The sequence below is a fragment of the Nematolebias whitei genome, chromosome 15, assembly GCF_014905685.2.
Source record: "Nematolebias whitei isolate Nwh7 chromosome 15, NemWhi1, whole genome shotgun sequence".
In the NCBI taxonomy this organism is placed as follows: Eukaryota; Metazoa; Chordata; class Actinopteri; order Cyprinodontiformes; family Rivulidae; genus Nematolebias; species Nematolebias whitei.
The window spans coordinates 41,773,162-41,790,704 of NC_056512.1; the positions used below are offsets into that span (position 1 = coordinate 41,773,162).

The 17,543-nt window shown below is 39.9% G+C and overlaps 1 protein-coding gene across 1 annotated transcript in view; it reads left to right on the top strand.

Annotated features, from left to right (window-relative positions):
• The first annotated feature begins 17,447 nt into the window (after nt 1-17,447).
• Nucleotides 17,448-17,543, top strand: part of LOC119421350 (neurexophilin-1) — a 34,782-nt gene continuing 34,686 nt past the window's right edge. The window contains exon 1 of the mRNA XM_037688721.1: nt 17,448-17,504. Within this exon, the coding sequence (XP_037544649.1) occupies nt 17,448-17,504 (57 nt within the window). The remainder of the gene's footprint in view (nt 17,505-17,543) is intronic.

A 17,543-nucleotide genomic window follows, 5' to 3' on the forward strand; every position in this document is an offset into this window, starting at 1 on the left:
CGTTACCAGCATAAGAAGTATTTGTGTGTAGAGGTACACGTTACCAGAGGAAGATGTATTTGTGTGTAGAGGTACATGTTTAAGTGCTCCCAGGCCAGTTCTACCTGTGTGAATGTATCTGTTTAAGGGACCCCAAAGCCGTCTGGCTTGCATAAGACACTAATCCAATTGTCACTGTTCTGAGAGACGTATTTGACCCTGTGGCTTCAGGGGTCACGCTGGCTTCCTGTTTGGACCAATGGGAGGACTTCATCAGTCTGACAGGCTGCTAAAGCTGCTCTCGGGTTACACCTCCATGGCCTGGGAGCCACGGTGCTCTCAGGGTCGTTTTCAGAGATGTCCATATGCGAAGTGCAGTCCCAGGGTGCAGCTCTGAGGGACACAGAGCTGCAACCTTACACACTTCAAAGAGTCCCTGTCATTTCTGTCCCTAGGGGCACCCTGCTGTTGTCCCCCTGTGGTTGTCTGAACACCGAACCCCCCTCACAGACTTGTGACACAGGTCCAGCTGAAAGGCCTTGAAGTTGGACACCTTTCCAGCTGACCTTTCTGATGACCTCCTCTGTGTGTCCATCAGAGCACCTCAGCTGATTATGGCTCCACTTTGATGCATCTCACAACAGTGTAACTTGAGGATCCACATCAGGACCACAATACTGCCTTTAGTTTAGCCACATAGGCCATATGGAACCACCTGCTATGGCCCTAACTTTAAAATGCACTTCTTAGATCGCATTTAAGTTGAGCCATATTGTAGGCTTCTCTGTTATCAGTTTAGATGAAGCTACAGCTTTAGTTTGGTCTAGAATAAAGCCTCCCTTGTTCTCTGGGTTAGAATTATGCATGTGAGAGCATCCGGTGAGTGACGAGCCTTTTAAAGCACAAATGAATGAGTTTCATTGTGTGACGACCTTTAAAGATGACCTATGGATTATTTGTGCTCAAAGTGCACATATAGATTTTTAACATATGAAATTCAATTGAACTGAGTTCATGTATATAGCGCTAAGTCACAACAGAAGTCATCTGAGGGCACTAAAGTAAGTTAATAACATTATTTATCTGAGGAGCCGACTGCTTTGAGTCTTACTTCGTCACAGACCCTCATCAGATAGAGCCAAATAAAACACAAGCTAAATAAGCATTAAGGAAGAAAACATACTGACAACTTCATTTACTCATTTAACAAACTGGAGCCTCTGAAACATGTGGAAGAACCATACACAGCCACAACACCCGGGCGCCTCTTCATGCTGCTCACCAGTTCACATGGGTTTATTTGAAAGAGAAAAAAGAAAAAGTCTCTTTCCCGTGGCACTCAGGATGTTTGCCTTCACAACGGTGGAAAAATACAAGCGTTTTTAATTTTATAAATGCATTATGAGTTTAGCTGAAAATGAACCCCATATTTCATTGGGTCGCTGTATTTTAGAACAAGAACTAGTCCAGACTTGCACGTTTAATTGGCCATAGCTCTAAATACTTGCTTTAATCTTACACTTCTCAAGTGATGGATCTGTTAAAACAACCCTCATCCCTAAAATGCACCTTCATTAGGGAACGGTGGAGCGTGACCTTGTGACTCAGCTTGGATTTTTTTTTGCTGATGCTTGACTGATTCTGTTGGTCATCACTCATGCTGATTAAGTGAGAGGCAGTCTTAACAGATCCGCGCTGGAAGGACTCCTGGCAAAAGTGCAAACGCATTTCGGCTCAGGCCCTGAGGCACCCCGCTGCACCATCCCAGGAAATGTTTTTAATGGACCGACTGGCCGTTTCAGGTCAGAGGTTACGTAAAAAGTCAGTTTGGTTTAAACTTTGTTGGATGACAGCGACTGTAAGCAGTTAGGGCGGATGTCGTTTCTCTCAGTGGGAAAGCTTAAGCCGGTCCAGGACCCACTGAGATGTTTATTTTCAGTATTAGAGGGAAGTTGAGAACTACAGAGTGAAAGTGGCACAGCTGTAACCTGGAGGTGTTAAAATGCAGTCGCGCTGTCAAACCCAAACAAACAGGAACGAACACCGTCAGACGTGTCCGCCTAAACCAAGGTCGTCCACGAGTCAGCGGGCACCGACTCACGACTGATCAGAAGCACATGATGATATGACGTTGTCCTGACTGAAACGGAAAAAGGTAACAAAACAAAGTCCTGATGCTGCTCAATAATCCAGGTCGATAAATCTGAGTCACGTCCTCTGGACGGGTTCTTCAACAATGATCAAAACTAAGTTTAAGATAAGCATGAGTCTAATACAACCCCGTCTTTAAAACAGTTTTTATCTAAGGAATAGCACCACATCATTTAACTGTTAAAAACTACACAACAGTCTGTTTTTGGTACCACTTTACAATAAGCTCCTCTTATAGATTATTAATAAATAATGCACAGAAATCTGTTGGAATCAGTCTCCCCACCATCACAGACATCTACACCTCCAGATGCAGGAAGAGGGCCACCTGCATCATGAAGGACCCCACTCACCCAGCACACACACTTTTTGCCCCACTCCCCTCAGGAAGGAGGTTAAGGAGCATTAAGTGTAGAACCACTAGACTGAGGAACAGCTTCTACCCTGAGGCTGTTAGACTCATGAACCTCTAACTAGAATAATCACTGTGAAAAACCATATCGTGTTGCTGCTGATCTGTTTCGTGTTGCTGCTGATCTGTTTCAATGTTGATGTGTTCATGCGTGCACATCTGCTCACACAGACTCATGTTCATGTTTGTGCTGATGTTCAATGTTTTTATGTTATGAGTGCTTAGTGTATATTTAGTTGATGTTTTTCTTAGTTCATATCTTAGATGTTATTACTGTTTTTCTTAGACATTTTATTGTTGGATGTAACTGGGACCCTGTGTACATAATTTCGCTCCACCACATGTACCACATGAGGTGCGAATGACAATAAAGAAACTCTGACTCTGACTCTGACTAAATAGTTATAGATACACAAGAAGCGTTTGTAAACCTATTTTTTTAGCATATAATATTGTACTTTATCACTGCATTATAAATATCTACAACTAATATTATATCCTAAAAAATAGGTTTACAAATGCTTACTGTGCTTACAAGGTAGTAAGTTAGTGTGAAATGTTTAATAGGTGACATATATAGGTGAACAGATTTGGCATCAAACTGGTCAGTTTTGTCTCTCTGTCACCCTTAATTAATGCATAATAAACAATTATTAATGGTTTATAAAGTGTTTATAGAGGAGTTAATAGCGTATCTATAAACTATTTATTAGCCTTCTATAAGGGGAGCCTTATTCTAAAGTGGTATCTTTTTTTATCCATCAATTTCTTGTTAGTTTTTAACAAATAGTAAAAAACAAATCATATATTGCTGCTTACTTGAAATCAGGGGAAATCTTATGTGATGTGAAGATTAAACAATCTGTACTGATTCATGGATGTTCACATGCACGCATGGTTAAAACCTTTAGTTGTTGGTGTCAGCCCTGTTTGTCTGTTAGCACAATATCTCCTGAAACACTGGACTGATTTGAATGAAACTCTCAGGAAGTAATCACTGGACGCGCATCAACAACTGAATTGATTTTGGAGTCATCCCTATTTATGATGCCTGTCACAGCTAATCGATATTAGTCTCCGCACAAGTGGCTAGAACTCAGTCATTTTCATAAACATTGAGCTAAAATGTGATGTGGTAGTAGCCGAGAGTCATCCTGGACACATACTCAGAGTGCTACTCGTTGTGGGTTAAAACCATTAACTGTTACGGTCAACACCGCCTGTTAGCAAATGATCTAAACCTTTGAACCAAATGTGACAAAACTCTACGACTGATCAACATTTGCAAATACAGATGTGGATATGACATACTCAGATTTACAGATAATGAAGTACCATATTTTTTGGACACTAAGGCACACTTAAAATCCTTTAATTTTCTCAAAAATCAGCAGTGAGCCTTGTAATCCGGTGCGCCTTATAGTACAAAAAATATGGTACAGTTTGTGTGGTAGTAGCTGACAGTTGTCCTCGGCACATACTGGGAACATGAACACATCTTACAGACAAGGATGCTGCAGCCATGAATTAAAGCCTCCATGAAATATTTAAATACAAGTACAGTACTTTAAGAAGTGCCGTATTTTTCACCCTATAAGTCACAGTTTTTTGCATAATTTACACTATAACTTACACGTCAAAGCGACGTATTTATGGATTTTCAAAATATATTTATAAACCAATTTTTGGCTGAGATATGACCATTTTCATTCATTCTAACTGAAAATATCGAACACTACCGTTTTCAGCCGCTAGATGGCACTCGAGTAGTATGGCATGCTGTTGTGTCATGTAATAGGTAAAAGTGATGATTAATGACACAATCAGCTTGCCTTAGACTGCCATGACCATCTGCCTGGAGCAACGGGCAAATTAGCTTCATTTCGCTGCACCGCCCCGGCGAAATGCAGCTAATATGACTACCGAAGTGCATTTATTAAGTAAAAGTTCAACTGAGACACACCTTTGCTATAAATCATAAATAATTGTTTTTAGGTGGTTATTTTGTTAAATTTTGAAGAAATGCACAGCGAGTCGCCCTCTGCACGTATCAACTTTTGAAAATGCAGCCGATTTGACCGTCAAAGTGCATTTATTAAGGACAAGCTAGACTGAGACACAGCTTTGCTATAAGTTCGAGCAAACAAATAATTGTTTTTAAGTGTTAATCTTGTTAAATTCTTGTTAAAGTCCTCCCATGCATGAACCCTTGGCCACCGCTTGGCAGCCAATCGATTTTTGGCACAACGCCAGCCCACATTTCCATGTTGTCAGTGGTGATGCAGAATAGATGCGACACATTTATGGATTTTTCCACTTTATTAGACATATTTGGTCTGAAGCGACTTATAGGACGGTGCAACATTTATGGTGGAAAATACGGTACAGAGCTTCTAACATTTACAGTGTAATTATTTTCTTTCTACGTTGACAGTTTGTGTTTTGTGTAAATAGCTGGGAGTAACACACGTGCAGTAAATCGATGCTAGCAGCTACTGAACATCATATTAGCAGTGAAATAATCCTGAATGTTCATGTATGACGTTTGGAAAATGCAATTTGATGAACTGGATTGTCAAACAGCTGGAAGTGATTTAAGGTGCAGGATTAAAAGTCGAGGGGAAAATTGTGATTTTCTGGGGATCGTGTTTTGTCCGAAGGTTCAAACAAGCTTCTCTGGAGTTACCGTAGAGCGGCACGACCGGCTGTCTTTGCCTACAGCTACAACACAACTGTGGCTAAAAAGATTTGGAGGAACATGAGGCCGGAGCGGGCCTCAGCGACTGAGTCTCCTCCTCGTGTCTGGAAGTAATCCCCTCACCTTTAAGGATGGGAGAGAAAAAACAAACACTGACGAGTCCCAAATGTGTCAAACGTTCCGTCCTCAGCTCAGTTAACCCTCGATGGAGCGTTTAGAATTTATAGCTACTTGTTTTATATTATTTTGTCGTGGAAATTAATTAAAACTGAGACAGGCATCAACATGCTGAAGCAGGATTAAGTTCTCTGACTTTTCAACCTCTTCATCCTTGAACCGTTCATCTTTGATTCTGAGGGTTTATTTGCTCGTCTGTCTTCACTCCTGTCCACCAAGCTGCTGTTTGTCTCATCGTCCTGTCCTCCAGGAGGACACCGTGGTGGCTGCCGTCACAGAGCAGCTCGTGCGGATCGATCACTCTTTTATTTGCCTCGTATTTTAATATCTGAAGGTTCAAGATGGACGAGCAGAGTGTTGGAAGCACCGTTGCAGTGGGGATCTGTGATTTCACACATCCATCCATCGGGTTCTGTATTTTAGGGTAAGTTAAACCTTTTATGTATCGTTAAGGCAGGTTTGGAGGGGGAGTGGTGGAGCAGAGGTTAGAGAGGGCGGGCCTGGGATGGGAGAGTCGCCGGTTCAACTCTCGGACCGACAACATCAAAACGTGGGTGGAAAAGGTGAAACACCTGCCTCCACCTTCATTTGCCCCACTCTGTGCCTATGAACAAGGCCCTTAACCCCCCAGCTGCTCTCTGGGCACCTTGGGTGGCAGCCCACTCCTTCATATGTGTATGCTCACATGTGCAATGGGAAAAATGCAGAGAATTAATTTCCCCCGTGGGGATTAATAAAGTACAGTATAATAAAAAAATAAATAAACCCGCCGTATTGATTTGGTTTGACTCGTGATGTCAGATGTAGATGTAAATGCTGTGATTAGTCTCTGAGGTTCCAAAAAAATCTCTCCAGTGGTTCATGGGATATTTTGCTAACTACTGAAAAACAAACACGTGGACACAGGCTAAGGTTCGCCTGCTCTGAAGTTTTAAACCACATTTTCTCAGAACATCCGGCAGAAATACACTTTGTTTTTTTCTAGTTAGCGTGCGCCGCATAACAAAGCAAACCGACACAGAACCCAGACCCTGACATTTTGTATCTACAGGTACTGGTCATAAAATTATATATATGGTGAAAAAGTTGATTTAGTTCAGTAATTCCCTTCAAAACGTGAAACTTGTATATTATATTCATTCATTACACACAAACTGATATATTTCAAATGTTTATTTCTTTTAATGTTGATGATTATAACTGACAACTAATGAAAACCCCAAATTCAGTATCTCAGAAAATTAGAATATTACTTAAGACCAATTAAAACAGTATTTTTTATAAATGTTGGCCAACTGAAAAGTATGAACATGAAAAGTATGAGCATGTGCAGCACTCAGTACTTAGTTGGGGCTCCTGTTGCCTGGATTACTGCAGCAATGCGGCGTGGCATGGAGTCCACCAGTCTGTGGCTCTGCTCAGGTGTTCTGAGAGCCCAGGTTGCTCTGATGGTGGCCTTCAGCTCTTCTGAATTGTTGGATCTGGTGTATCTCATCGTCCCCTTCACAATAAGGTAAGGCGAGTTTGCTGGCCAATTAAGAACAAGGGTACCATGGTCCTTAAACCAGGTACTGGTAGCTTTGGAACTGTGCGCAGGTGCCAAGTCCTGTTGGAAAATGAAATCTGCATCTCCGTAAAGTTGATCAGCAGCAGGAAGCATGAAGTGCTCTAAAACTTCCTGGTAGACGGCTGCGTTGACCTTGGACCTCAGAAACCACAGTGGACCAACACCAGCAGATGACATGCCCCCTCACCCCTCCAAAAAAACCATCAATGATTGTGGAAGCTTAACAATGGACCTCAAGCGAAGTGGATTCTGAGTCTCTCCTCTCTTCCTCCAGACTCTGGGACCTTGATTTCCAAAGGAAATGCAAAATTTACTTTAATCAGAGAACATAACTTTGGACCACTCAGCAGCAGTCCCAGGAGAGACGCTTCGGACGCTGCCTCCTGTTCAAGAGTGGCTTGACACAAGGAATGCGACAGCTGAAACCCATGTCTTGCATACGTCCATGTGTGGTGGTTCTTGAAGCACTGACTCCAGCTGCAGTCCTCTCTTTATGAATCTCCCCCACATTTTGGAATGGGTTTTGTTTCACCATCCTCTTCAAGGTGCTGTTACCCTTATTGCTTGTTCCCTTTTTTTCTACCACACCTTTTCCTTCCCTTCGTTTCTTTATTAATGTGCTTGGACACAGAGCTCTGTGAACAGCCAGCCTCTTTAGCAATGACCTTTTGTGTCTTGCTCTCCTTGTGCAAAGTGTCAATGGTCGTCTTTTGGACAACTGTCAAGTCAGCAGTCTTCCCCATGATTGTGTAGCTGACAGAACTAGACTGAGACCATTTAAAGGCCTTTGCAAGTGTTTAGAGTTAATTAGCTGATTAGCATGTGACACCAGGTGTCTTCAATTTTGAACCTTTTCACAATATTCTAATTTTCTGAGATACTGACTTTGGGGTTTTCATTATTTGTCAGATATAAACTTTTTTATATATATTATTTGGGGATTTCTTTTATTTCTTAAATATTTAAACATTTGAAATATATCAGTCTGTGTGTAATGAATGAATGTAAAAGTATATATAAGTTTCACTTTTTGAATGGAATTACTGAAATAAATACACACTTTCCATGATTTTCTAATTTTATGACCAGCACCTGTATGATCAGAAATCAGGCTTGATGGATGTTGTTTCCTCAGACTCTGAGCTCTTTGATCCAACAAGGAGTTACGTTGGACTGCAGCACCTCTCAGTGTCTGCGGAGCAGGACGCAGAATGTTGCAAATCTGAGCTAAACAGAAGAAATGGCATCTATAGGGATAGTTTAAAACTAAACATAAACAGAAGAAAATTCACTGAGATAAATGAGAACATTTGACGTTTGTTGGACTTCAGCTGAGAACCCTCCATCTTTGCACAAACTGCTGCGTTCACAGCGATCAACACGAAAACACTGAACGTGTGAATAACATCACAACTATCCTCTTTTACAAATGTTTTTTTTTTTTTTACAAATTTTGTAACATAACTGACTGAAACCTTCAGATCATCACCTGATGAGTAACTTTCTGACAAAATGAGGCTTTTAAGTTCAAATAATTCAGTTTATGGTTCATCGCCTGCCCATTCTTTGTCATAACTTTAATTTGCAATAATGGCACAATTTAAAAACGTGGCTTCCATGCTGGTCTATTGAATGAGTAAATATTTATTGGCGATGCCCTTTAAAGGGGATTATTTGTCCCTCACACTCAATGGTAGCACCTGCTCTCATTTCTGCAGCATGTGCACAGACACAAAGTAGGAGTTGTGTGCAGAACAACAAACAGTCACACAGCAAGTTTACTGAGAATCACAAAATTCTCAAGGGTCTGAAACATTTGAGGGTTCGAGAGGAAAATAAGTCCAATATTGGAACCGCTTAAGTTTGATGCTGACAAACAAATAAAATGATTTAATTTAATACTGGGGTCTTTTAATCGCCCTTACTGCTCCTTCACAACACACAGTTTAGTTCCACCTCGTGCACCACATGTGATGTGAATGACGACACTTGAACTAAAGTTGTTGTAAGGATTTAGCGCCATCTAGTGGGAGCTTTGCAGATCGCAAACAACTGCACACTTTTCTAACGTTTGTCTGGAATTTAACAAGATGAAAGGACTTTCTAACTTTCAGAGTAAACGTGCATTAAGATGATGTCCATTTTCTTTTGAAAGTCATTTTCAAACTACGTTTTTATTTCCCAAAAAAACTTTTTCCAACAATATGTTTAATTTAGTTTATTTTATTTAACCTTTATTTCACCAGGAAAATACCATTGAGATTAAAAATGTATTTTGCAAGATAATTCTGGCTAAGACTGGCAGCAGCACACAGGTTACAGAACATTCACCACAAAAACAGAAAACGTTAACTTCGTCATAAACAAATTAATTAGAAGATTCCTCAAAACATTTACAGATGATTCCTTCTCCGAATCAGTAAGAACACCCTTAGAAACATTTCGTGACAACAGCTCCTTTAGGTTCATGTGTTTCTGCAACTGGTTCCAAGAAGACGGAGCAGAAAACTGAAAAGATTTATTTCCAAGTTCAGTTCAGACTTTAGGCACTGAAAGTAAAAATAAGTTCTCACAAGGAAGAGAGTATCCTCCGGTGGACTTTCTCTTTATGAAGGCCAACAAATACGAAGGAAGAAATCCTAGTATGGCCTTATAAATAAAAATGTGCCAATGGCGAAGTCTACGAGTGGCCAAGGACGCCCATCCAACCCGGTTTTATAAAGTGCAATGATGTGTAAAACCTTTTAAACCTGTTATAAATCTTAAAGCTCCATGATAAACAGCATCCAGCGAATAAACACATTTAAGTGGAGTATGCATGTATAAAATATCAAATGTGTTCAACAAAGCTGAAGCATTCCACCGTTTTTTGTTGTTTATTTGTACATGCAGGTTAACACGAGGTCACCAGTGCAATGAAACGTTCAGGATTACAAGAACCGATTCAACTCGCTACAAACAAACAAACAAACAAACAAACAAGAAATACTAAAGCATGCAATAAGGGCACAATATAATGTATAAAAAAGTGAAAAAGAAATATAATATTTACAAGGTCCAAAAGAAATATAATAAACAACAACATGGCAGAATATAATGGTGCAAGTAGGATGAATAGGTATAAATACATAAGTAAGCATTCCTTAGGCTTCTTAAAAATATAGTAGATATTAAAAAGAGACTTAGAGATTTAGTTTGAAATTAATTTGATTTGAAAGCAAAACTTTAACAACGATCAGAGTCTAATCCTTGTCCTCATGCGGTGTCTTTTTATACGAGCAAATTTGAACAATACGCTGTTCTTAGAAAAACTATTTGAAATAATTAATCAGAGGGCGACACGGTGGTGCAGTTGGTAGAGTTGTTGCCTCGCAGGTTGCCGGATCAAATCCTGGTCTTGGGGTCATTCTGGGTGGAGTTTATGTTCCTTCTCTCTGTGCATGCGTGGGTTTCCTCCCACAGACCAAAAACATGCATGTTAGGCTGATTGGTGACTCTAAATTGTCTCTCGGCTTGAGTGAGAGTGTGAATGGTTGTTTGGCTCGTTTGTGTCCCTGTGATGGACTGGAGACCTGTCCAGGGTTGTCCCCCACCTAACGCACAGTGGCTGCTGGACATGGACACCAGTGACCCCAGTAACCTAAAAAGGAAGAAGCAAGTAAAGATGATGGATGGATGATTAATCAGGAGAGAAGTTCATGATTGAAAATTGACTAATTGTAATAAAAATACTAAGATACTAAGGTCCTCCCCCACCTGCAGCCTCCGTCTCCTCCTGCAGTTTGGTTCACTGCTGAAAAATATGATAAGTAGCAGAAAAGTCAGAAAAGTCACAGACGCAATGCAGTGATTTGGTGTTTTTCTTGGAATAAAATCATCTGACAACAGAAAAAAGGAAAAATCGCATGATATAAATACTTTATAATAACCGTCAACTAACCAGATAAAATGTATAAATGTATCTTTGCTGACATTTGTTCTGTAAATTAGGATTTAAACAGTAAATAGAAGTAAAATTCATGGAAATCCATGATGAAAATGAAATCGTAAATGGATTTAATAATTACTTTGTAAATGTTGGATCTAACCTTGCAAATACAATACCAAAAGTGGATAAAAATGTGAGTTATTTAATCAGTGATTGTGTAAACAGTATGTTTCTAAGGGGAACTGATAAAGAAGAAATAATGAAGGTAGTTAAAAAATTTACTGACAAAAGATCAAAAGACTGTGAAGACATGGATATGATGGTTGTAAAAGCAATAATAAGTCATGTTATTGAGCCATTTACATATATATGTAATTTGTCATTTTCAACAGGAATATTCCCAGACAGAATGAAAATAGCTAAGGTAGTTCCTCTTTTTAAACATGGTGACAAATGTGTATTTAACAACTACAGACCTATATCTTTGTTGCCACAATTCTCAAAAATTCTAGAAAAACTATTTGTGACCAGACTTGACCTATTTCTTGATAAAAATAATATTTTAAGTAATAGTATGGATTCAGATAAAAAAATTCAACATCCATGGCTCTAATGGAATTGATGGAACAAGTTACTACAGCTATAGATCAAAAACAACATTGTATAAGTATATTTGTGGATTTAAAAAAAGCATTTGACACAATTGACCACACCATTCTGATTAATAAATTAAAAAAATATGGTATTAGAGGACCAGCTTTGCAGTGGATATGTAGTTATTTAAAAGACAGAAAACAGTTTGTACAAATAGACGATGTAAGATCTAACCTAAGCAGTATTTCATGTGGAGTGCCACAAGGCTCTGTACTTGGACCTAAGTTGTTTATTTTGTATGTAAATGATTTGACGGAGGTGTCCAGTATCCTTAAATGTGTTCTCTTTGCTGATGATACCACTTTCTTTTATTTGGGTAAAGACTTGGAACTGATGTTTGAGTTGATGAAGATGGAGTTTGTCAAAATACAAAATTGGTTTAAATTAAACAAGTTATCATTGAACCTAGATAAAACTAATTATATGATATTTAGTAAAAAAAAGATAACTGTCGATGTTCCTTTTAGAGTTGATGGTGTTGAGATATGCAGAGTAGGTGCGGTGAAATTTTTGGGTGTAATTATTGATGATAAACTGTCATGGAAACAGCACATAAATTATGTAAAAACTAAAATATCTAAATCCACCGCAGTGCTGTATAAAGTAAGGGACTTATTGAATGATAAAGCCTTGTATTTGCTGTATAATACAATTATAGTCCCACATTTAATTTATTGTGTTGATGTTTGGGGAACAGCATGTAAAACTATAACGATGCCCATTTTTATTTTGCAGAAAAGAGCTATAAGAATTATCACAAGAAAGCATTATTGTCATCCATCTAGTATTTTATTTTATCAATTGAAATTACTGAAGTTTCATGATTTGGTTAACTATAATATTCTTTTAGTACTGTATAAAGCTCAGAACTACACACTACCTTCAAACATTCAAACGTATTTTGTAAAAAGGAAAAGTTGCTGTAATCTTAAGGGAACAGACATTTTTGTTAAACCACAGTACAAAACCAGTTTAAAGGGGCGGTCTACTTCAATTCAGGGAATAGGTCTGTGGAATAGTTTGGAAAATGATGTAAAAAAAAGTCAGGTCATTGCCTATATTTAAGAAAATGATTAAGATTAAAATTTTGGAAAGATACATGTAAATACGTAAAATTGTGATGAGTTAATTATTTTTGTTATATTACTTATAGATGATTATTGTTTGAATTGATTGTTTGAATTGATTTTGTTTTAAACAAGGGGCAGATATGATAAGATTTTTTCTTCTTCTGCTACCTTTCATTTTATGACGTGTTTTTTTTTCTCATTTGGTTTCTAAATTGTTTTTGTGTTTTAAATATGAAATGAATAAAAATGACAAAACAAACAAAAAAAAACAAAAAAATAAAAAAAAATTGCTTGAGGCGCATTAAAAGTGAACGTTCTCAGGAGCGATGTAAAAAGAGGAACACAAATTTAAAACTGAGTGAATTAACTTTATTTAAATAACAACCACTTTTTTTAATTTGATTTAAATGTAACTATGTTCTGTTAGCAGCTATTTTCTAATTCTAGTAACAATTAATTAGTGTGATTTCAGAAAGTGCCTCGCTGATGAGACGTGCAGTGAAAGGTGTCAGCTACAGGAAAACACGACATCTGCCTGAAACACCATGTTCACTGAGCTTATTAACCTCAACATTCTTTGCACATCCATGTTTTGCTTGTGGTAAAGAAAATCCTGGCAATGATGGATTTATTTCATTATAATAAATAAACCTGATTGAACCATGGATCTGTGTTGCATTAAATAAAGAGCTGTTCAGGCTGAAGCGTCCATCATGTTTGTTTATTGACCTAAAATCATATTTTCCCCTCTGATTGTTGATTACCGGTCATGTTTTGTTACAGTGATTTACTGAAATGTGGCCCTTTAATTGATAAAATGATCAAATAAAATATTCATAAAACAGACGCTTAGGATGAGAAGAGCTCAGCAGGACATCAGAACATTCAAAGTAGAACATTTAACATCATTATTAGGACAAAAAAAAAGTAATTTTCTATTAAAAATAAATACGTGGCATCAAAGGAATCGTGAAGAAACTTTAGTCAAATTCCTGAAATTACTAATTTTTTTGTCAGAAGGTGTCAACAATCCAAACTACCAATAAAACACGACACATACGTGCACTCCGTCAGACAAAAGGAGGAAAATATCTTCCTGGTCCATGTTCTAGAATTGCGCCGCTCAAGATGGCTGCATGTTGGAGCAGCTGTTACTTTCAATCTGGGATATTGCTTTTGAAAACTTTATTTCCTCTTTTTTCTGGATGTAAGTTGTTTTTTTTTTTTGAATGATTACATCCTCTGGTGTTGGATGCTGCGCAGCTGGAAGGATTTTTACTGAAACCTTTTTACGTTTGGACATTTGTTATGAAGCGTAACCATGACAACAAGGTGGTTTTTATAACCGGGAGCAGCTGATTAACATCTCAAAGCTCAAACATGACCTCAAATACAGCCCCAAATCCCAAATGAGTTGTAAAGGAGGCGCCATGGATGCATCTCCATCGACCTGGCAGAGGTGCTCGAGTGACTGACTGCTGAGATCCTTGGAGCTGGCAGAACACGTGGCTCATGACAAGAAGACCAGCTCATCCTCAGACACCTGCAATGATGAGGAGCTCAACAAGCTGCTGAGAGGAGTGACCATCAGAGAGTTCTGAACAGCTTTCAGGTGGTCCTGCTGCCCAGGAGGACCAATCGGCATCTGCAGCCTGTATCTTCAGATCCGCTGTGGTACGGACTGCTGCAGATGTTTCCTGCCCACACCCTTCAGCATCTGTAACAACTCTTAATGAAACCAGGATGATGAGCTACAACAACATTTAATTTCTCTTTGGGATGAAAAACGTATTTTTGAATGTCTCTGACCTGATGTGACCCCCTGAGAGCTGCTGCTGCTCTGCCTATGAGGGACAGACGTGGCTGGAAACACTAGAGGGCAGCTAAAACTCATGGATGAAGCATGCAGCTGCATCAGCTTCCAAAGCTGCTGCTGTCCCCTGCAGCTCCACATTCAAACTGAATTACTCTGTGAAACAGGATTAGTGTCAAGCAATGCAATGATTGAGCACAATTGTTGTGCTTTGGCAGGAGAGCCGAATAAAAAGGAAATACACAAACAAACATTTGCTATTCGTCACGCTCGCGTGTGAAACAACATTAAGACGAGTCAAATGATCTTAGCATCAACGCCACTTTATTCTTCAAAAAGAGTTCAAAAAATGGCAGCCGCTTGTCTGACTTTCCCCCCAGAGAGTCCACGGACTGAGTGATAGTCCAATGATTATGTGCAGGAGTGAAAGTGTGTGCGTAAATGAACGTGCTCTGCTTTAAGAAGGACTTTTATTGTGGTGGCTGGTTTTTTTCAGATTGGGGATCTGGGAATGGATTTCCCTTTATGAGCTCCTCTTCAGCTGTGACTGAGCAGGACAGTCTGACTTATACAGAGGCACGTCTAGCATTTGGCACAAAGAAGAAGCAGAGGACGAGATTCATCGTCTTTCATCAGCGTCTCCTGCACGAGCAGTGCATGTGCACGTTTTTCTGTATAAAGTGGAACAAACTTCCGTTTCCTGAACTTTCTGCTCTGGATTGACACGAGCTGCTTCACATTTGTGACCCTTCACCTTTAAAGGTCAGATGTTGGAGTGTGAGGAGCTAATTAACCCCTGATCTGAGGTCAGTTAACCCGGCACTGATAACTCTGAACTAACAGGTGCACAAACACGTCGTTTAAACGAGTTGAGCCCAGGACCTGCCTGGGTGCGAGCTGCAACAAGACGAGCGAGGAGAGACTACGAAAACTCCTCCATGAGTCTAATTAAGCAGAAATGTGGCCGTTGGGAGCCAGGTGACCTGCACGGCGATATCTTGCATTTCAGTTCATTAACCTCTCTCTAATGAAGTGTGCGTTATTGAAGAAGGTCTTTATTAATCAGACCTCACCGAGGTGACGGTCAGCAGTTCATCTGGCCTCACCGTGTTCATCAATACTCCTCCGGATCGATGTTCTGCTCTGAAACGAGGACAAACAGTCCCATCCTTACACGGATGAAGGGACACAATCCTTGAAACTGCAAATAAGAGATTTTTTTAAATGAAATAAACACATTTTGAAAACAAATCATCCATTTGCCCACTTCTTCCTTTCCGGTTTGCAGGATCCTCACTGTGTGAAAAGCAGGGGGCACCCTGGACAAGGTGCAACTAGTCCTGTCGTGATAAACAATAAATCAATTAATCGCATGACAAATGAAAATTATCGACCTCATTTTCATTTATCGACTTTATCGTTTCTTTGTGTCTGAAGACACTGGCTGATAAAAGGCTCAACTCCGGTGCTCTTCACTGACCCCTCCCTTTCTCTTTAAAATCATTTAACGATCCAAAATCACGTTTTTGGATCGTTAAAAGCAGCTAAGCTGAGAAGCTAAGCTACGAGCTAAGCTAACAAGCCGACCTCTGGGAAAAAACTGTTTTGTCGAAGCTCCAAAATTCACGATTGAAACCTGTGCCTTCGTGTAAAAAGTTGTTTTTCTCTGCAAAAAGAAGCTGAGAACTTGTTTACTGATTTTTATTAAAGGCTTTGTGTGAAAAATGCTAAAGAGCTCAAACCGCACCGAGCGTCCGCCATTTTGAAAACCAGAAGAAAAGAAAGGAGAGACAGCCCACGTCATGTCAAGGGGCCTCCCTCCCATTTTTCTTAGACACGCTGCTCGCTCCCTCACTATCCATCCTTGGGTTCAAACAGTCTTATACTGCCATCTGGTGGTCAAAAAGGTACTGCGCACAAAAATTTACAAACATTTCTTCTTAAATTTGACAATAATTACTAATTATTGTCAAATTCCAAACAATATTATCGTTTATCGCAATAATTTCTGAGACAATAAATCGCGCAGCAACATTTGGTATCGTGACGTAGGTGCAAGTCCATCACTGAGACAAACGAGACAGACACGTTCAACTCGGGACAGTTTAGAGTCAACACTAACTTGCATTTGGGTCAGTGGGTCAGAGTACGTGGACGAGGAAAACATGCGAACTCCACACAGAAAGACAAACTTGTGACCTTCTTGCTACGAGGCAACAACACCAACCACTGCTCTACTGTGCCACGTGACAACCCACTGTGTGACAAACGCACGCTTGTGTGTTGGATTATTGGAACAGCTGGATTATTGAGAACATTCTTTAGAATAAATTGTGAATAAGAAGCAGCTGTCTGGTTAGATATTCATGTTGTTTTCTGATTTGCTGCGTTATTTGAGTGAATGTGAAAGTACAGACAAGAGATGAAGAGAAGCGCTGAGTGACTGGAACAAGGAGGGAGAGAGAGAGAGAGAGAGATGGATAAAGAGGGGGATATGCACAAACACTCACACATGCAGGGAGAGAGGGAGAAAAGAAAGAGTTGAAACAGCCTCAGCACCGCTGCAGCTCACATCCCTCCTGCACCTCCAGAGGAGACCAGCGCGCCTCCCAGTGAACTCCTCCGACCCTGAACTGGGATAACTTTATTTTTTTTATTTTATTCTTTGTCTCTGAATGGATGAGAAGAGCCGCGTGCCAATGGATTTCTCACTCTAATTTGAGCCCAGCACGGGATTGGTGGGAAAGCACAGACAGAACAGAGGCTCTCCAGAGGTTTTGTTTGTTTGTTTGTTTGTTTGTTTGTTGGTGGGAGCAGCGCTCCAGCCTGCCTCGGATATGGGACCGCGCGTCAGCAGAAAGGAACCCGGCGCCGCAGGAAGAGTCTCTTCCTGAAGGAGCGGGAAACCCGCCCTCTAGGGATTTTTATTTTTAATTTTTAATTTAATTTAATTTGTTTTCCACTGGGGAGGGGGGAGCTGTGCGTGTTCCGCGCAGGAATGATGCGTCCCAACCGCGGCTTCATCCTGCTCCTCCTCAACGGAACCGCTTGTTTGGTAAGAAAGGTGTGTGCGTGCGTGTGTGTGTGTTGGGGG